We start from the raw sequence: 22,491 nt of genomic DNA on the forward strand, positions 1-22,491 counted from the left end.
GCACAAAAAGGTATTGTGGATTTTTCGAAATTAGACTAAATGAGAATAAAATTAGGTTAAGAAAATACATTTTTAGAAAATAAAATTTGTATATTTGAAACCACTGGGACACTAGAAAGAATCATGCAAACTGAGAAACAATCCACAAATTCAAAGCATTAATATCCTGTATCAATTATGGAACAGATTCTTTACATTTATATAGTGCTTTCTCACTACTCAAAGCACTGCAGTGAGAGGTGAGCCACTTCATACACCACTAATATGCAGCAGCATCCACCTGGATGATGTGACGGCAGCCCTTTTTGCGCCAATACACCACATAACAGCTAATGTGTGGCGAGTGTGAGAGAGATAGCCAATCAGAGACAGGGGATGATTAGGGGGCCAGAATGACCAGGCCATGGTGGGCAATTTAGCCTGCACATTAGGATACATGCTACTCTTTACAAACGACGCCCAGGGATCTTTTATAACCCTAGAGAGTCAGGATCTCGGTATTATGTCTCATCTGAAGGACGGTGCCATTTTTACAGCACAGAGGCTGAGTACCTGCCCTGGGGTATTGGGGTCCACATTCTGACCAGAGTGTAAACGTCCACTACTGGCCTCACCTCAACACCAAGCTATTCCTGGCTGGTCTCCTATCCGGGCTTGAACATACTTAGTTTCAAGTGGATGACCTCTTTTGAAGTGTAGGTGGTATGGCTGCTGGATATTAGCATTTTCTGCATTTACAGTCATATGAAAAAGTTGGGGAACACCTCTCAGTCTGCATAATAATTGACTGTCCTTTCAACAATAAAGATAACAGTGGTATGTCTTTCATTTCCTAGGAGTACTGCGGTGTTTTCCGAACATTAAGATTTTTAACTAAGCAGTATTTAGTTGTATGAAATTAAATCAAATGTGAAAAACTGGCTGTGCACAAATGTGGGTCCCCTTGTCATTGTGCTGATTTGAATCCCTGTCACTGCTCAATGCTGATTACTTGGTTGATGAGCTTGTTAAGCCTGGAACTTCATAGACAGGTGTGTCCACTCAGGAGATATAAAGATATTTAAGGTGGTCAATTACAAGTTGTGCTTCCTTCCCTTTGACTCTCCTCTGAAGAGTGACAGCATGGGATCCTCAAAGCAACTCACAAAAGATCTGAAAACAAAGATTGTTGAGTCTCCTGGTTTAGGGGAAGGCTACAAAAAGTCATCTCAGGGGTTTAAACTGTCAGTTTCAACTGTAAGGAATGGAATCAGGAAATGGAAGGCCACAGGCACAGTTACTGTTAAACCCAGCAGGCCTGGCAGGCCAAGAAAAATACAAGAGTGGCATATGAGAATGGCTACAGACAACCCACAGATCACCTCCAAAGACCTACAAGAACATCTTGCTGCTGATGGTGTATCTGTACATCGTTCTACAATTCAGCGCAATTTGCACAAAGAACATCTGTATGGCGGGATGATGAGAAAGAAGCCCTTTCTGCACTCACGCCACAAACAGAGTCGCTTGTTGTATGCCAATGCTCATTTAGACAAGCCAGATTCATTTGGGAACAAAGTGCTTTGGACTGAGGAGACAAATATTGAGTTATTTGGTCAGAACAAAAAGTGCTTTGCATGGCGGAAGAACAACACTGCATTCCAAGAAAAACACCCGCTACCTACTGTCACATTTGGTGGAGGTTCCATCATGCTGTGGGGCTGTGTGGCTAGTTCAGGGACTGGGGCCCTTGTTAAAGTCGAGGGTCAGATAAATTCAACCCAATATCAACAAATTCTTCAACTTTGTGACTGATGCTTGAACATTATCCTGAAGTTACGCAGGGGTTGGATATTCCAACAAGACAATGACCCAAAACACAGTTGGAAATCTACAAAGGCATTCATGCAGAAGGAGAAGTACAATGTTCTGGAATGGCCGTCACAGTCCCCTGACTTGAATATCAAAGAAAATCAAGGGATGATTTGAAGCAGGCTGTCCATCAAATTGAACTGAACTGGAGAGATTTTGTATGGAAGAAATGATCAAAAATACCTCCATCCAGAATCCAGACACTCGTCAAAGGCTACAGAAGGACAGCGTCTAGAGGCCAAAAGGAGGCTCAACTAAGTATTGATGTCATATCTCTGTTGTGGTGCCCACATTTATGCACCTGTCTAATTTTGCTATGATGCATATTGTATATTTTCTGTTAATCCAATAAACTTATTGTCACTGCTGAAATACTACTGTTTCCATAAGGCATGTCATATATTAAAAAGAGGTTCAGCCAATGAGAAACAAAAATCCAAAGAATTAAGAGGGGTTCACAAACTTTTTTATAAGACTGTATATTAAATAAAGCCAGGATCTATCCCATGAGAACATTAGGCACTAACTTGTCACAGACCTTACCTCATCTCCAGGATGCCACAAAGATGATAGCTAATAAAGCACAACGCCTTCCACCAACTTTTTCATATGACTGTACTAACTTGTCACATGCATAACATGGCAAGCATTTTTATGAATATTGTGTTTTCACAAGCAGAAGTTTAAATTCTCACTTATGTGTAGAATATTGAGAATAAAATCAAAGAAAGCATTCTGGCCATCTTATCTATCAAAAAACTACACCAACTGTGGCTGTGAACCGGTCAGGCTCCCAGTTTCTGCACTCACATGATGCCATTGCCGTTTCCACAGGCCTCATCTTTATTTTCTCGCACCGCCTGGATATTAATATAGAGGTCTTTGATCTCCCTTCTGATATATCGAACAGCTGCTGTTGACATGTCTTTGGCAAGCTAAAAAAAAATAAATAAATAAAGAACATCATTACGTAAAGAGCAGGCTTGGCTTCCAGCTTCTTTGCAGCTCCTCCAAAAGATTCCCTGGCAGCCAAGCCTGCTCCCCAGTAGTCATTCAGCAAGACAGCCCACCCATTCCTAAAACTTTACGCCCTTTAAACCACAAAAGCTAAAACAGAAAAAAAGAACCAAGGACCAAGAAACTCCAAGAGACATGGAAAAAATCAAAAGTAAATTAAACACATTTGAGGACTGTAAACATTTTATTTCTCCCCTAACCCAGAGTTATCAAATTAACTTTCTCCAAGACCAGAGAGCAATCTGAAATGGTTTTTCTACTTAACACTTAAGCTGTTAGGGAAATAAACTATATATTTAAACCAACACTTTATCCAGACACGTGTGACACTTTTCACTTAGTTACCCTTTAGCTTACAAAATCATCTGAGATAAGCAAGAGAAACAGTTGATCTTAACAGTCAACCACCCACAACACACATGGCTGGGCTACCATACCTCTCCAGATACTGAGCTGCTCCAATTTCTTTGTAACTTTTCAGCATCTGGGTTTTCTCTTCACTTTCACCAAAACGTTTTTATTCTTTAAAGCATTACACAACTGGCCAAAAATTAGAGACTCTGAATTTGGACCCAATACAATAAGCAAAACTTCTCTTTAGCCTAACATTCTGTAGTACTAGGGGTGTTGTACCGTGTTAGCCATTATGACCCCTTTCATTGGCTAACTAAAAAGATTACAATATGCAAGCTTTCGAGGCAACTCCGGCCCCTTCTTCAGGCGAGGTGTAATCATCTAACATTCTGTAATCCATTTAATCCAATTCAGGGTCACGAAGAGCTGGAGGTCTGACCCAACAGCATTGGGCGGATTCTTATTACCGTATTTTTTGCACCATATGACGCACCTGACCATTAGACACACCTAGGTTGAGAGGAGGAAAACAAGAAAAAAAATATTCTGAACCAAATGGTGTACTAATATGTTTAATAAAATATAGCAGAATAATATTTCAACCATGTTTCTTAATACCGCTGTTGAATTTACATCATCACTGTCATTAACAAATAAGGAGAGACTTTAAGGTTCAAGCACTCTTCTAGTTTTATGGAAACCCCAAGAACTCCTCATCGCTAGTGTCAGAATTTATGAAACTCAATTGCTCACAATCACTTTGCTGGAGCACATACCTATCATCACGCGGCATAACCTGTCCAAAGCCACCAGGGGACAAAGCACGTTTGGACCAATGCTCCCTGAAGTTATATCGCCAGTCTAGTCCCATCTATATTTGTAATGTCACAAAGCCCTTCATCTCGTGTTTTGTTGTGGGTTTCCAGTTTGAAAAACGAGAATGTGGTGCAAGCACAGCCCTCGATTCAAAAAATTGCTCTGCATACCCGTTTGTCTCGTCTGACAGTAGCTGAAAGGCAGCTTCAGGAAAGAACAGCCTGAAGTAGTCCAGCGGCTGGTAATCTGTCAAGTCCAACAGCAAGCCATACTGTCTTGTGAAGTCCGGTAGCCAGTTTGGCTCCCAAGGATCAATGTCAGGTATTACTCCCACACGAACCTTGCCATAGATGCATCAGCTGCACGAATATGCTCAGCTGGGGCGGCATCGGCTGGTGTCCCGATCAGCTGATGCCAGTTCCTGTTCACTCTCAACAAAATCAGATTTGGAAAAATCAGAGTCCGACTCGGTGATAATGCGCAAAACATCGTCTGCTCTGAGTATTTGGTTTTCTGCACTCGCTTCGCTCCCTTGTGAGATGTCGATGCCATCTTGCCTTTGCTTACATTTCGCAACTCACGCACACGCAAGGATTAGATGCCGAGTCAATGAGTCTAACATTCCTCCAAGCACAGAGGGAATGCCTATAACGTAGCAGTGAGTTTTGTCACCCTCTACCCCTGGATGTCGACTTTTGTCGGGTACTACACATCATGGTCTGTGACGCAATATTCGCTCCATAAGACGCACAGACATTTCCAACCTTCTTTTGGGGAAAAAAAAGTGCGTCTTATGGTGCGACAAATACAGTAAATTCTGGGCAAGAGCAGTGATAATTGTATGAAGTTTAAAACTGTTACTTCAAGCACCACTGTGCTGAAAAGCAAACCGGTTTAAATCCAACCATACCTAATTTGTAACAAACTAATTTAGTTGTACCCTATCAAACATTTCTTTATTGGCATGATTGTCCGACTCGGTTCACACTTCCCACCTTGTCGGGGAGCACACCAGCAACGAAAGCCCTCCCATAGATTTTAACAATGTTGCCTCGCTCGGTCAGGTTGATTGGAGTGAGTTGCTTCATTGGGTTTGTCCTCACTATAATTTCTCCCCCACCGCGGGGATAGTAGCCCCTGTAAAGAGAAGGAAGAGGTGAATTCACACTGCTTTTTCATAAATTTAAAACACTGGTGTCAACAGTCAGGAGGCTACAAGAACATATCCTCTGTAAGGGCTTCTGTAATCGTAGAATCTGGAAAGCAGTTTCCAATGCTATTCTGGAAATGCTGTTTTGCCAAAATAATAATAATACAACTAACTTTCTATGTAGCAGACCCTTGAATAAAGGGAATATTTGTTTTGACGAGGATGGGACATGCACTTAAAAAGAGCTGAGAAAAGAAGTTAAAAAGTTTTTGGGATAGCAACGATTCTTGTGGATCCTAAGACAACATACTTTGATGGATGAATAGAAAAAACACTGTTCATGGGACTGGTTTTAGAATATGGAAAAACAAACCAAAATTGTTGGAAAAAACAAGAATTTTGTGTAACAGAAATTGGTAAATACCGAAATATCAACATGAATACAGTAAGAAAGGACTGCCAGGTGTCCACTACTGCACTGATGCAGATTTACGTTTTGAAACCGTCACCCAAGTACAACCTTGAAGTTGCAAATGGGACAGTTGATGAGCGTTTCTTGCATCCTTTGCTTATATTTTTTCTACTGTTTATGCATGAGAGGGCAGAATGTCAGCATCTGATCTGCGTGATCAGCATCACCAACTGCATTATTGTGGACTGCCATAAGCACAAGGCCTTCCACATTTTCCTCCGACACAGATATTGACAGTTGCTGTATTGTGAACTAGGGAATTCATTCCCGGGCGTTTCCCATTCCCGGGAATGACACTGCTGGAATTACCGGCTGAACGGGAACGGCCAAGCTCGCATATATAGCATGTAAAAGTGTAAAAATCAATCAAGAAATAACAGAGTTATAGTTGAAAATGATTAAGGAGGCACCATTGCTGCAGCTTGCACTTCATCAGACAACAGCTTTGAACAGCAACTTGAAACTGCAATGCGTCAGTCTGTTACATCCGCATTATCTGTGCCAAGAAACTTGCCATCACAGAATGATGACAAGAAACTGGATGCAGCAGTAAAAGCTGAAAAGGCGGTGTTTCAGAGCAATGGCAAGCGTGGGCGTTGTTTAGAACAAGTGTATCAGTATCTGATGACTGTGCTTTCTCAACGGCTGGCGTACTCTGCACGAAGGTGCACTCTCGACACGTTGTGCTTTCTACACTCTTATTACTAATTAGATACATGTACTTACATGACAGCACGAACTGCTTGTAGTTAAGATTAGTCTTTTATTGGTGTCAACATATTGCAGTAGTTTTATTAAAAATAAGTGTCGCTCGCTCTAAAACCGTTCACATGTGAGATACCCGTGCACTGTGTCATTCTCGGGAATGGATAAACCCATCCAGGAATGGATTTCCTATTGTGAACGTCTTTCTTGTCCTACTTGTTTGCGATCACTGCCTTTTTGATACACACCTATATGCACCATGTTGAACACTCGGGGGACCAAACTTACCGGACATATCACAGTGGTTTGGTCATACAGTGCCAAATGGATCAGTTTCACTATCGATGGCAACATTTCATGATAATCAATTCACATTTTCATCACTAGGGCTTGATTCAACTAATGATGCCGCTTCAGTTTGTTCTAAAACTGGCTTTACAGCTTCTCATTTACACGCCATTGTGTGCTTTGGTTGATGGCCAAACCCCATTCATGAATATTGATAAATTAGAATAAAATGGCAGAAAGAAATATTCCTTATTTTTTTCCCCCCAAGAATGATCCACTAGATGGCAAGAAAACACTGTCCCAAGCATTATTTGGGCTTTGTATTGTACACCTGAACAACATAACCCGACACTTGGGCTTAACCGCTTTTATATAGAATTCCAAGCCCAAGATGTACTTGGGGTTAACACCAAGGAGAATAATGAGAAATTAAGAATGTTATTATGACAATATATGAGCTTTACCATCAGTCTCAGCATTTAACTAAAGCTAAAACCCCACCACGATAGCACAGTACGTTCTTTATAGGGATGCTGAAGGTGTTCTTACTTATTAATGCAGGAATCGTATTCTGCCAAAAAGCGCTCGTGTGTGTGTGTGTGTTTGGAGGGGGGGGCATGGTATATTATGGAAAGCTCAAGGAGAGACTGGACAGCCATTTGTACAAATGTAGGCCGAATCTGCATAGACTGCAATTTTGTTCTTCCCTTTTGTATTGGAAACCACAATTATTTCAACATATTTAATTCCCTTCCATTTCTTTATTAAAAGATCATTTAAAGAGCCTAATTTATAATAAGTCTATACATTTGTTAATGTACTGCATACACACTTTTTTTAAATACACTTTTTTATATTGTTGTGGTTTTGCTGCATGTTATATATATATATATATAATATGAAAAGTATATATATATATATATATATATTTGTTTTTGTTGATGAATGAAGATGACAGTTCTCCATTGTTGTGTGCTTGTATTGTGGTTTTATTTCTATGAGCTTCACCAAGTTAAATTCAAAGCAAGTGATGTGGTCAAGAAATGTGACTGTACCTCCCTTATACCAACGGCAATATGCCTGGATAATGCCTCACTGGGACTGGGCCTGCCAAGTCAGACGTTTGTGTGTGTTCAGAATATTAGTGTGTGGGTATACGTAAGGATTTACTATATCTATCCAAAATATTTATTTAATGAGCTTCTGTGAAAAGCTACATTTCCCTGGGGACAAATAAAGTTCCATCGGTGTAAGTATACATCAGACATCAAATCATATTCACCAGAATAACACTATTATTTATTGCAAAGCTATAATTATACTATTCATCCTTTAGAAGAAGAATATTCTTTACATTTATATAGCACTTTTCTCACTTCTCCGTGCACTTCAGTGAGTGTGGAGCCACTTCAGCCACCACTAATGGATGATGCGCCAGTAGCCACTTTTGCACTAGTACACTCACCATGTATGAGCTATTAGGCGTTGAAGGGGTGAGAGATAGCCAATTAGAGAAAGGGGATGATTAGGGGGCCAGAATGGATGGGGCTGTGTTGGCCAATCTAGCCAGGACATTGAGATAAAACTTACTCTTTTTCAACAGATCTGACTCAGGCACCGCCACGAGTGGCAGCCTTTCCAGCAGCTCCGTGTATGACTATCTTTTTACCTTTTTTCTGCATTTTTCTCTATTTCACTGTCAACTCCTACCACTTTCTTTTATGTGGACTAGTTCCCTGGACACTTTTTACACTTTTTAACTACTTGGAAATGGATTTTTACACGCCGAGACTTGTCTATTCAAGTAGTCAACTTCAAGCACTGAGAACAAATGCCTGAGCCGGTGTGGTCCCCTATTTACCTGACGAGGTAAGAAGGTCGTATCATGGCAGCAGAGCTGGCGCTAAGATAAAAGCCAAGCGTCTAGAGAGAAAGTGGCGATACAAACCTTCGGTGTCTTCTGTGATCCTGGGAAATGTGAATTCGCTACCAAATAAGATTGACGAACTGGCTGCGCTGGTGAAAAATGTCAGGACCTACAGAGAATGCAGTTTGTTGTGTTTTACTGAAACGTGGCTAACAACTAACATCCCTGATGCTAACGTGGAGCTACCCGGGTTTAGCACAGTTAGAGCGGACAGAGACGCAAGTACCTGCGGGAAGCACAAAGGAGGAGGACTCGCACTCTATGTCAATACAAGATGGTGCAACTTCATTGTGAATTTCCCCTTGGGATTAATAAAGTATCTATCTATCTATCTATCTGTCTAACAGATGCCCATGGATCTTGAATGACAGCGCCATTTTTTATAGCAGTGTCTGTGTCACTGCACTGGGATCCACACACAAACCACAGAGTAAGCGCCCCTTGCTGGCCTCACCAACACCTCCTCCAGCAGCAACCCAAGCGTTCCTAGATGGAATCTCATGCAATTACCCAGCCAGGACTGAACTGGCTTAGCTTCAGGTGGGTGGCCTGTCCTGAAGCACATGTGGTATGGCGGTCATCAGCCAAATGTAAACAACAAATTGCTTTATAAGTAAATGAAAACGTGCAGGGAAATCCAAACCTGAATCATTCTTGCATTTGCATTTTGACAGAGTTTGCTGCCACACTTTTGCGAACACCCTGAAATCATTATACCCTGCTGACTCTCCACCACAAATTCAAAATGACCCTCCTAAACGATGCGTGTTCAGGTCTATTCAAGCAGTGCAATTCCTAATGACTATTAACTCTTCTGCTGACATTAGCCCAGGCCATGTAAACTGTAATGAATGCACAGCAAACCCTGGCAAAGGACCACCACAGGCAGCAAACAGCTTTCCTCAGAACCTCAGCTGGAACCATCAATACAGTAATCCCTCGCTATATCGCGCTTCGCCTTTCGCGGCTTCACTCCATCGCGGATTTTATATGTAAGCATATTTAAATATATATCGCAGATTTTTTGGTGGTTCACGGATTTCTGCGGACAATGGGTCTTTTAATTTCTGGTACATGCTTCCTCAGTTGGTTTGCCCAATTGATTTCATACAAGGGACGCTATTGGCAGATGGCTGAGAAGCTACCCGGCTTACTTTACTCTGTCTCTCTTGCGCTGACTTTCTCTGATCCTGACGTAGGGGGACTGAGCAGGGGGGCTGTTCGCACACCGAGACGATAAGGACGATTGTTTAAAAATGCTGAAAGATTATCTTCACGTTGCTATCTTTTGTGCAGCTGCTTCCTGAAACGACATGCTGCACGGTGCTTCGCATACTTAAAAGCTCGAAGGGCACGTATTGACTTTTTTATCTGTCTCTCTCTCTCTGCTCCTGACTGAGGGGGTGTGAGCTGCCGCCTTCAACAGCTTTATGCCGCGGTGCTTCGCATACTTAAAAGCAAACAGCCCTATTGATTTGTTTGCTTTCCTCTGTCTTTCTGACAGACTCTGCTCCTGACACGCACTCCTTTGAAGAGGAAGATATGTTTGCATTCTTTTAATTGTGAGACAGAACTGTCATCTCTGTTTTGTCATGGAGCACAGTTTAAACTTTTGAAAAAGAGACAAATGTTTGTTTGCAGTGTTTGAATAACGTTCCTGTCTCTCTACAACCTCCTGTGTTTCTGCACAAATCTGTGACCCAAGCATGACAATATAAAAATAACCATATAAACATATGGTTTCTACTTCACGGATGGCTCTGGAACGCAACCCCCACGCTGGAGGAGGGATTACTGTACACTCTTGAAGACTACAACTGCAAAAAGTCATTTTTGATTTTACATAATTTAATGACTGGACAGCAGGAACCTCAAAACGGAGAAAGTGCTGAACCGGAAACTAAACGTCTGCCACTTGGGAGCATTAGCACTCCATTTAGCAACTTGCTTTGTGCTTATATGTGAATGTGAAGGTGGTTTAGTTGTATTGTCTGGTGTCTGCTAATCAAGTATTATAAAGCACCAACATAACTTAGTCCTTACCTCATCTTTAAACTACAGTCAAATTTCACACCAAATTTTTCTGCAATTGGCTTAAACACCTGAAAAAAAAAAAAATCATAGAATTGGTCATAAATACTGAATAACAGGAGCAGACGAAGTTGCTACTAAAACAAACCTTAAAATTATTTTCATCTGACAGACCCAAGCAAAGCCTTCTACTGTCAGTTTAATTTAAACTTAATAAAATCCTTTAATATGAGCGGTTAAAAAAGGAAATCTGTGAATTTCCTAATGATGGTCACAAGAGGCTACAAACTTAGAGAAAGCTTAATAGGTAAAACAAATTTCCATTAAAGGTTTCAGTGAAATTGATGCCTAGTAAGACAGTTACAGGTTTGTACCCACCGACAAAGTGTAGTCAATCTGAGGGGCCATTTCAGCATTGGTGCCCCCCTTGAGACACAGCACTGATGGTGAATCCGCAAACAGCGCACAAGGCAGAGCCACCTGAAGCAGCAAGCTGACACTCCTGAAGAACAAGAATAAAATGAAGTTTTAGATTTGAAAATGAAGAACCTCAAACTGTTAACACAAAAACACCTTGACAGCTTTCCAGCTCAAGGCCAGATTGATCTTGGCTATGTGCAACCAGAATTATGAAAAGCAGACAAAAAGCAAAGCACTCAGAATGCCTTGAATACCCCCCCCCCCCAAACAAAATAATCTGAAACCATGTTGTACTCTCGGACAGATTGACCCAAAGGCACAGGGAGTAACCTTCATTGTCATCATTCGTGAAGAGTGGATGTTGAGGAAAGACAGCTGCTTAAATATAAAATACAACTTAGGAGGAGCCATCAACTTGATCTCAAAATAATCTGGTTTTGTAATTAAAATATGGGGGAATAACATTTTGTGGAGACACAACATTTGCTGTTTACTTTAATGATAGTCAATTAGAAAAAAACGTATTTCTAACTGATTTAATAAAGGATTGACACCATGAGTCCCATTTGATCCCATCTTTAACTCTTTGAGGGCTGAATATTTTTTCCAAAAAACTCAAGTTTTCTGAAAAGCACACAAAGCAATAGTTTCATAAATAAATCAACATAAAACTGTGCTGCTGTTGATGCAAGTTCAGCATTTCTGGCAGCAGTGGCTGCGCTGGGGAGCCTCGATGGTCCGGCTACCTGGCTGTCTTCACACAGCAAGTGGGCAGTGGTGGCAGTCGCACTGTCACCCAATATGGTTTGTTCCTCTTGTCATTATAAGTGGTGGTCATCCCAAGCGAACGCTGCTGTAGGAGTATCAGCTACACGATCGTGTTCAGCACCACGATCAGCTGGGGACTGATCAGCCAATGCTGGTACCTCACTTTCGTTTTTCATCTCCAGATCACTTGCATCAAATTCCAAGTCCGACAAGTCACAGTCCAGTTCAGCAACATTATGTAAAACGTCCATGGAGCTCTTCGCTACTCTTGCACGCACAGGAAATCCAGGTTAAACCAGCAAAGCTACTTAACTTTTCTTCTAGCAATGAGAGTCGAACTAAAACGTAAGGGCGAGTTTTGTCGCAGTTTACAACCGATTACCGTCTTTTACCCTTGAAATTCGAAAAAAGTCGACATCAGCCCTGAAAGAGTTAAACACCTGGACTAGTATGTGAAGTCTATTAACTCTTATGGTGGATGTCGACTTTTGTCGACAGGAGGGGTTGAGGGCGCATGTCGACAAAAATCGACATCCAGGGGTAGAGGACGACAATCAGCCGTTAATGGCAACAAAACTCATTGTCACGTCACAGGCGTTCCCTCTCTGCTTGGAGGAATGTTAGACTCATTGACTCGGCATCTAATCCTTGGGTGTGTGCGAGTTACAAAATGTAAACAGATGTAAACAAAGGCAAGATGGCATCGACATCTCACAAGGGAGTGAAGCGAGTGCAGAAAATACTCAGCAGACGATGTTTTGCGCATTAGCGCCGAGTCGGACTCTGATTTTTCAAAATCTGATTTTGTGGAGAGTGATCAGGAGATCGAGCAAGAGAGTGAGAACTGGCATCAGCTGATCGGGACACCAGCCGATGCCGCCCTAGGTGAGTGCATTCATGCAGCTGATGCACCTATGGCAAGGTTCGCATGGAAGGAAAACCCAGACATTGATCTGTGGGAGTCAAACTGGCTACCAGACTTCACAAGACGGCATGGCTTGCTGTTGGACACGACAGATTATCAGCCGCTGGACTACTTCACGCTGCTCTCTCCTGATGCCGCTTTTCAGCTACTGTCAAATGAGACAAACTGGCATGCAGAGCAATTTTTTGAATTGCGGGCTGCGCTTGCACCGCATTCTCGTTTTTCAAAGTGGAAACCCACAACAAAAGACAAGATGAAGGGCTTCGTGGCCTTACAAATAGAGATGGGACTAGACTGGCATTATAACTTCAGGGAGCATTGGTCCAAACGTGCTTTGTCCCCTGGTGGCTTTGGACAGGTTATGCCATGTGATGATAGGTACGTGTTGCTGCAAAGTTTTATTCACTTCTGTGATAACCAGAAGCAAATCCCAGGGGGTGAGCCAGGCTATAACGCCATGTAGAAAGTTCAGCCCCTGCTGGACATCGTGGAACCAACATAGAAACAATTTTATCAGCCTGGCCATGATTTGTCTGTGCATGAATCTATGATAAAATACAAGGGACGCCTTTTTTTCCGCCAATATATGCCAGACAAGCCCACAAAATATGTCATAAAGGATTTTGTACTGGCAGAAGTAAACACTGGTTTCTGCCTGAAAGTAAATACATTGAAAGGAATACTTTCCTGTATAAGAGAGAACTGTCCCTTGACAAGTCAGGTTGTGCTGGAGCTGCTTCAGGGCTATGAACATTTGGGTCGTGTTGTGTACATCTGGACAATTTTTATACATCACCAGAATTGTTCATGGAGCTACAGAGCAGGGGAATTGGAGCTTGTGGCACAGTGAGGGTGAACAGGAGACACAGGCCTTCACAGGCTGAAGATGAAAAGAGGTGACAATACGGTTTACATGCCGGCGGAAAACTTGGTGGCATTGGCATGGCACGATGTCAAACGGGTGACTTGTCTCTCTACAGTACACACTAACAATACATGTGAGAAAGTGCAGCAACAGACAATTGAAAAGGAAACACCAGTGCAACACGTATGGTAAGGAGTGCAATGTGGCAATGACTGCAATTGGCCGCTTTGAGCGAGATCACACTTGACAGGACTTGGCTGTGTAACATGTATGTGAAATCAGAGAGTATGCAGGCTCATACAACATGCAAGACAGTAACATTTGTCAAATGTAAATATTTTTTGTTGATTTGATATGTTAAACAATAGCTTTGTGTTCTTTTTTTTAAAAAAAAGTTAATTTTTTTGGAAAATATTCAGCCCTGGGAGAAAAGAAACAAAAAACAAATTAGCCCTAAAATAGTTAAAGGAACACCTGATCCGAAGGTCATCATTTTTTCCTCTTCGGTTTTCTACCCACTACTGGCACCACTGATCCACTACTCTGCACTCCTCAGCATAACAAACCCCTGAAACGTGTCTCGATTTAGACACACATATATATTTCCAGCCCCCACTTGTCTTTTAAACGCTTTAACTGAGCAAATTATCTCAACGTGCAAGTTGGTGAAACGCTTACCCAGCAGTTTTGGTGTCTGCTACGTGATTCCCTCCTTTGATTTTACCAGGAAACAGTGTTATTTCAGTGGAGCCTACTTCAGCTCCCTCAAGTCGCCCATCAGACAAATCTCGGACCAGCTCCAGTCCAGAAAGATGCTGGGGCCTAGGGTCAAAAACAAACAAAAGCCGACAGGTTAGCATGACAATTTGTCAACAAGACCATTCTGACCATCTCGTTCCAAAAATGGTTACAGATTAAGGAATGACTTACCAAAAAATTAAAAGACACAAATGCCGTACACGGACGTTGTACTAAATTTTGCACATGACATAACAGGACTTTACTAGGAGCTATAAAACTAGTATAGGAGGTGCAACTTTTAAGGAACACTCTGTTGGTGTTTAAGAAATGTAATCACTGCTAACTAATGGGCACCTTACTGGTGAGGCCTTTTGTGGTGTAGAAATCATTCACATATTTCTAATCATGTCATATTCTAACTCACTTAATACAGACCAAAGTTATACGGGGTGCTGCAGCCTAACACAGCTAGCATAGGGCACAAGGCAGGAGCAAACCCTGGACAGGGTGCCAGTCCATCACAGGGTGAACACGAACACACACACCCCCCCCAGGGCCAAGTCATCTAATCTGCACGTCTTTGGACAGAGGGGGGAAACTGACACAGACAGGTGGGGAACATGCATACTCCACGGAGAGAGGACCCCCAAATGCAAACTCTGGACTCTTTACTGTGAAGCAGGTGCGTCACCAATGTGCCTCCCCATTCACATATTTAATACATTATTAATTTTGACAATCGTCACGACTGACTGATATCAATCTTTTGTCTTCTAGTTATTTTACACTGGCAGAGACATGGAGAAGTAACAAGACGTCACAGGGGTCAGGAAGTGGTGACATCAGTGCTAATACAAGGTTTGTCTATTCATCATTATTATTATCACCATTTGTTCACAATTATGTGCAGTAGCCTATGTACCACAGGTGGGTACTGCCTGGGATGCCACATGGGAAAGGTGCTATACTGTATGTAACCTGTGTGTGTGTGGGCGAGACCATCAATTATGTTGTCTGTTTTTTTTTCTCTGAATTTACTGTCGTAATCTTCTTTATTTATTTATCTGGTTTGTACAATGCTATATACTGTATACCCTGCCGTTCTTTCTTATATTCTGTAAGTGCCTTGAGCATGGGAAAGGCGCTATATAAATGAAATGTACAATTATTGGGATTACTAATAGGATTACTACTGCAATACATGGGTCACAGTGCAATCATACTGCTTTTGTTTTGTTTTCCAAAATATCAAATATTGTCATTAGATTCTGTAATATCTTTATATATAATACGCTACCGTGGCTGTTCGTTTGTCTGTCCAGGATTTTAAATCGCCTGTCGCTCGCAAACCATTTGAACTATTGACCTGAAATTTGGTACACAGATGCTACGTGACGTCTACTATCTGCTCTCAGAGTGAAGCTACCAAGTAGTGTGGTAGACAGTAAGACGTTAGGGTCTTTCAAAACTCGACTTGATGTTTTCTTGGAAGAAATAAGTGGATAGTACTGGCGAGCTTTGTTGGGCTGAATGGCCTGTTCTCGTCTAGAGTGTTCTAATGTTCTAAATGATTGATCTCTAAGGTTATTCCTCTTTTTATTTTATTTAATTGTAGAATCAATTCTCAGCAGCAACCAGCAGGCCGGGTGTGCGGCGCATGCATACGGGCGCCGTTCTCATTCCATACCACCTTCGCCATCACTTCCCCTACCTCTTCATATCTTAAATCATTCTTTTAATCAGATTGAAGACTTAAGTGCCAGCTTAAGTGAAACATTAAAGAAAATGTACTACGTAATTGCAACACAAACACGGACTTAATCAGTTTTAACATGAAAAGATGGCTGACAGAAGAAGTGGGGCGCTAGGGTGGAGAGAAGAAGAGCTGCTCAGGAAGCAGCAAGTGCATCAACCTCTGAGCAAACGAATGGTAAACATACAGAGGAAGAGGATGAAAACGATGAATACTCAAGTCAAGTGGATTCACTGCACATTATCGTTATAGCAGTGCGCCGTTACTGGTATACTAGAATTCCTTTTCTATTTGACTGAAGCAGATGTTGAAATCATATCTCTGCATGCAAAAATATCCACACGTTTTACACTGAACGAGAATCTCTTCATTCCGTTTTATATATTTTTTAAGTAGCAGAAAGGGGTTTCAAGTGCCTTGACATTTTCCAGTGTGAACCTGGGAGTATTCAGTTACAATACAGAACACACACACACACACACACACACACACACACACAGTCTATGTTAGGCAAATCCTTGTTGGAGGAATGAGAGTTTATAGTAGACTCTCAGCCAACAATTAATATTAGAATATTTCATATTTGAGTATACAGAAAACACACGTTGAAATTCTTGGGTCTACTTGCATATATGCAACCATATCCTGTGGTGCTTTGCATTTTGTTTTAAGGACCCTGGCCTCCTCTTTTGTTCATGGAGCATCTTTGCACCTTTTGCCGAGAGAAAGCTTAGCCAGTTAGAATGAGAGCAAAGCAAAATGTGTGCAATAAAATATTTGCTATTTTGCTGAATTCCTGTTTAAATGCAGCCTTCAGGCACTCAGAGATGAAGACATCGTGCCAGTTAGTAGTTTGCCAGAGTATGCGATATGAATATGACAATTCTTGCAGACTGTAATGTTAATAACCCTCTCTCTATTGTATCTTCATGAAAACTAAAATGAATCCAAAAACACAATGATATCATGGACTGAATATTTGGTATAGAAACTTCTACAGCAGTGCTAAGATTTTTCTATACACCATTGCTTAGAGTGGAAAGAGCAGTGTATTAGTTAATGTGTGCAGTGCCAGATTCGGTTATGCATGTGCTAATAAACGTGCCCTTGTCTGCATAGATCGTTTTCCTCCATCAACTCTGAAGTCATGTTGGTTAAGGTGACAGATGACTGTAAACTGACCCTGCTTGAGTGTAAGTGTAGGTGTGAGCAATGGGGCCTTGTAATGGGACTGACATGCTGACCAGTGACAGTTCCTACCTTGTGCCCAGTGCTGCCAGGTGAGGTTACAGCTCTTCACGATTTAAGCAGCTTTGAGAAGGTTATGCTATACCAGGGGTCCTCCATCCCACTCCTGGAGGGCCGCAGGTTTTTTGTTCTAACCCGGTCGCTTAATTAGAAAGCAATTCCTGCCAATAATTTAATTTCATGGCTTGTTAGTGCTTTAACTCTGCTATGTCAGGTCATTCTCATATCCTGGATTTTCTTCCTCTTTCTAAGGATATCATCCGAATGATCTGAAGGCTAAAATGGATGAGTGATTCTCAGTCCTTCACTTTTTCTCTTCACTTTCCTTCCAAGTATTTAATTAAACCCAGTAGTGAAATATAAATACACACAGGTGTAAATGGTAACAAGCTAAATGGAGAAATACTGGTCTCTTTTGTCATTTGCATGTTATTGTAATAAGGAGCAATTAAAAACCAAGACTACAGCTGTTTAAGACTAAAATAAGCAATGAGGGTTCAAAATCTTAACGAATGAAACAACTGAAGTGTAGCTGAAGTGTGACTTGAGCAATAAGTGCTTCTTATTAAGCAACTGGGTTGGAGGAAAAACCTGCAGCCCTCCAGGACTGTGATTGAGGACCCCTGTGCTATACTAGTAAAAAGCTTTGCTATTCAATACAACAGATGGTGTACCAAAAATGTCAACGCAGCTGCACACATTCCGATACCTGCAAATGCTGAAATAATGAAAAACAAAATCCCAACACTTGTCCTCATTGTATTAAAGATTATCTGTGATGACAAATATCACAATACTCCATTTTCTCAATTACCCACACTCCAATATTCCCATACATACTGTGCAATGCACAGGCAGAGTCAAGGCAGCCTGAAAGAACAGGGGTCCAAATAGATTTATTTTTCTGGTGCTGCTCAATGCCTAGATCTGATGCCAGCCTATTTAAAATTCCCTTTTTTCACATTGGGGGGGGGGGGGGGTTTAAGAATCAAAGTAAAAAGAAAAACGACTTTTGTGCCTTTATATATGCTGTTGGTATTCGTGTGTTATAATCCCACCACTCAAGCCAGATAGCGCTTCTATCAATCATGGAGAATCCACTGCATCTACTAAACTGTGTCATCTCCAGACAGAAGAGCAGCTTCAGCGACAGACTGCTGTCACCATCCTGCTCCACTGACAGACTGAGGAGATCGTTCCTCCCCCAAACTATGCGACTCTTTAATTCCACCCGGTGGGGGGGGGGGGTAAATGTTAACATTTAACATTATACATAGTTATTGTCTGTTTTTCACCTGCATTATTAGATAGATAGATAGATACTTTATTAATCCCGATGGGAAATTCACATATCATTCTTTAATTTAATATTATTTATTGTATCATTATGCTGCTGCTGGAGAATGTGAATTTCCCATTGGGATTAATAAAGTATCTATCTATCAATCTATCTATGGCGATGACCTTTCGATGTTATACTTAACGACACTGGAAACTTTGACAGACATTGGAGCACCACAAAAAAAAAGATAAAAATCAGTCCTGCCTCCTTTACACTTTACACCTCCAACTAGAACACGAACACCAAGTCGGGTCACTTGCAGAAATTCTCCGACGATTCTGCACTTCTCAGGTTTATTGATAAGGGGGATGAGACAAAGCATACGAGTTGGGTGAAGAACTTTGTTTCTTAGAGCAGAAAGAATTGTCTGTAACTTAACATCAGCAACGCCAAGGAACTGGTTATTGACTTTCACTGCACCAAACAGCCTTTATGCCCAATCATTATTGTTGGGAGTGGATGTAGAGGTTGTCCACTCCTACAAGTACCTTGGAGTTGACATCAACGACAGAGTGGACTGGACTCAGAACTCAGATGAACTATTGAGGAAAGGGCAGGGCAGAGAAGAGCAGACATGTGACATCCTTCACATCTTCTATAACTCTGTGATGGCCGGTGTGGTGTGCTGTGCTGGTAATATCCCTTCAAGAGAAGACCACCAAATCAACAAGCTAACTAAAAGGGCAAGCTTAGTTACGAGATGCACTCTGGACCTCCTGGAGTTCATAGCAAAGGAGAGAATTAAAACAAAGTGCCATTACGAACAATGCTGCACATCCTCTTTCTGACACACAAAACACGGGGGACTTTCAGCACATGTATGTCAAGAAATGCTACGGGGTGGGGGGCTCCTTTATATCAACAGCAATACACGTGTATAGTGCCTTACTGGGACTACCAAGTCAGACGTTTTCTGTCTTTTTAATTTTCTTTTATTTTAGTCATTCTTGGGAGAGGGAGAGAGAAGGGGAAATTCACATACTCTTGCAGCAGCATACTGCACTGGCTCTCAAGTCGCGGCTTCTTTTCAACTTAAAAATACATTTATCCAGTGAGTACTCACTGCCCAAACACACTTTAAAGAGACCAAGCACAAAGGTGCCCCTAGGGTCAGTGCTAGGCCCTCTACTCTTGTTTCAATACACCTACTCACTAGGCCTCATCATCCTCCTGTCCCATGGTTTCACCTATGACGGCTATTTACCAGCTGTTCCTTCCAGAGGACCACACAGGTAGAACCTTTGTACATCTCAGCAATATTGCAGCCTGGCCAAAGAAACACCATCTCCAGCTCAACTTGGCAAACACATATCTTCTCGTTATGCCAGCTCATCCATCTATTCAATCCTCATCTTCATTCAGGCTGGTTCATTAATGACCTGCTGGCCATCACTAACCACATTGCAGCTGTCTCTCAGTCATTCCAATTCATGCTATACCCAATACCTGCAATATCAGACTTGAACTGATTTGGTCTCGTCATGTCTGGACTACTGCAGCTCTCAGCTGAAGTACCTGTACGTGTCACCAAGCTGCTGCAGATGAATCGAAATGCAGCCACACATCTGGTATTCAACCAGCTGAGATGCACACTTCAATTTTCTCTTCAGGTCATTATATAGCAATCAATGGGTCGGCACCAATATACATGGAGACACTTGAGGTCTTACTGCTCCTCGACCACTCAGGTCTGCAAGTGCCACCTCTGCATAGCATCAAATCTCAATCCAGACTCTCCATGCATAGCCCCTAGCTAATGGAATGATCTGCTCACCTCCATTCAAAATTTGGACTCAATCAGGGTCTTTAGAAACATTTGAGGACTCCTGCTGTGAATTCCTGTCTGTCTTTCTCAGAAGTTAGGCTTTTATGATCTAGGAATTGTTAACTCACTTTGATTTTTTTCCGGGCTCTTCACTTGTGGTGATCAATTTTTGTACCCTTGTCCTGTCACACTTGCTCCCAAACAGCCCCCCACTCTGATGTTTACTCGATTATGTTGACCACTTTTTGTAAGTCACTTTGGTCAAAAGCGTCAACTAAGCAAATAAATGTAACGTACGGCAGCTATAAAAAAAAAAAAAAAAAAGAATATCTCGAATTAATACTGACGGGAAGAGCTGTGTCGATTTTTAGTTTCCCGTTTTAAATGTGTATCGATTTTACGTAGTTCTACAGTCAAAGCCATTTACTAAAGAAGTCTTAAAGATCCGATCGATCAATTTGGACTTGAATATCTGACCGGACCTCGAGCTCCACACCCAACGGACAGGAAGCCACGACTGCTCTCCCCCTCTCCCCCCACTTGCTAGAATGGCGATCCTGAGCTCTGCCGCAGCTCTCCAATCTTCGCTCTCTCTCTCCATCGGCCTCGTTCGCTTGGCCCACTGTTGCTTACCTCAAGCCCGGTGTGCTCCTCCCGGCTCGGATTTTCTCAATCTTGATGGACGAGCCCTGGATGCAGCTGAGAGCTGCGGACGCCCGGAGAATCTGTCCGCCCTACGGGGAAACAAAACAAAGTGAGCACACTGGCGGAGCTCGGCCAAACGGACGGCTTCGGCGACAGCGCTTCGCCCTACTCACCCCCTCCATGATGCTGCCGTCTACTACGAACGCAGCAGCCATGATTTTCCTCTTTATTCCAGTCGCCGGCGTTTCTCTGCAGGATGGAACAACCGGGAATGAATGTGCTGTGCGGTGTGCGCGCGCCGGGAATCCTCGAGGGGAACAATGCGCCCCGCCGCTCTTATTGTCGGCTAGTGCGACCCTCCAAAGCAATGAGGCTTCCTTTCGCAAACGCAACACTGCTAACGCCGGCAAGAGACTGCCTTCCGCTCCGGTTCCTTATATTACGACGAGAAAAGTATACGTCTTGCGCTCCTTGTCGCTGTAATCGAACCGCCTGTCAACAGCGCCGTCTGGACTGCGCCATATTACATACAACCAAGCGTGCGCGCCGCACAAAGAGCGCCGAAGAAACCGGCGTCTGTATCCGGGCGTGCGCGCTCCTGAAAAACGCGACTAATACGTGAGAGTGCACGTCATCGAAAGAGCGCCGAGAAGGTGTGCGCGCGTCGCACAAAAGGCCGAGCGGAACGGGAGAGCGCCCCCGTGTGTTGTTCCTCAGTGTGCAATGGGAACGAATAACTGGACGACCACTGCAACACTCTGTCTCATTCAGCCCAGATTAGAGTGTTTTATGTGCAGATGTTCAGGGATCAGTTTCATTTAAGTTCCAATTACAAACAAACACGTGATGCACAGCATTAATAACATTTCCACCAATTTTAAGCTGCATTCGCAGGGATGCCAGATGGAGAAAGAGTCAAAAGCATTCCCACTGAAATATTATTGCAGGCATAACATTATAACAGGAAGAATGGGGACAATACATGATAGATAGATAGATAGATAGATAGATAGATAGATAGATAGATAGATAGATAGATAGATAGATAGATAGATAGATATGAAAGGCACTATATAATAGATAGTGTGATGGATGGCTGGGACCCTTGCCCGGCTGGGACACCTCCACGTGGGAAGGACCAGGGGAACCAACCTATCCAGAGTGTTACCTCCCCTGGAGCACTAGATGGCCGCCCCCATGGGTTGCAGCAGTGCCTCGGACAATGTGTGAAGCACATGTGGACTATAGCACAGCTAAAGCTCAACCATAATAAGACCATATTGGGTCAGAGTACAGACACACCTCAGCCTTCAGAACACCTCAGTTGAAACATGATTTGGTCTGGAGCACAGCCAAAATAAAACTTTCTGAAAGAACACATTATTATGTCTTTAAGAAGAGGAGAAAA

General features: G+C 42.4%; 1 protein-coding gene across 1 annotated transcript in view; it reads right to left on the minus strand.

Annotated features, from left to right (window-relative positions):
- Positions 1-21,672, minus strand: part of rtca (RNA 3'-terminal phosphate cyclase) — a 29,720-nt gene extending 8,048 nt beyond the window's left edge. Inside the window, exons 1-7 of the mRNA XM_028812431.2 lie at positions 21,257-21,672; positions 21,072-21,172; positions 14,268-14,411; positions 10,990-11,113; positions 10,624-10,682; positions 5,034-5,175; positions 2,662-2,786 (exon numbers count right to left, since the gene is read on the minus strand). Of these exons, the coding sequence (XP_028668264.1) occupies positions 2,662-2,786; positions 5,034-5,175; positions 10,624-10,682; positions 10,990-11,113; positions 14,268-14,411; positions 21,072-21,172; positions 21,257-21,298 (737 nt within the window). The 5' untranslated portion in view covers positions 21,299-21,672. The remainder of the gene's footprint in view (positions 1-2,661; positions 2,787-5,033; positions 5,176-10,623; positions 10,683-10,989; positions 11,114-14,267; positions 14,412-21,071; positions 21,173-21,256) is intronic.
- Between the last annotated feature and the right edge of the window lie 819 nt (positions 21,673-22,491).

Source organism: Erpetoichthys calabaricus, chromosome 10 (genome assembly GCF_900747795.2).
Source record: "Erpetoichthys calabaricus chromosome 10, fErpCal1.3, whole genome shotgun sequence".
Taxonomy (NCBI): Eukaryota; Metazoa; Chordata; class Cladistia; order Polypteriformes; family Polypteridae; genus Erpetoichthys; species Erpetoichthys calabaricus.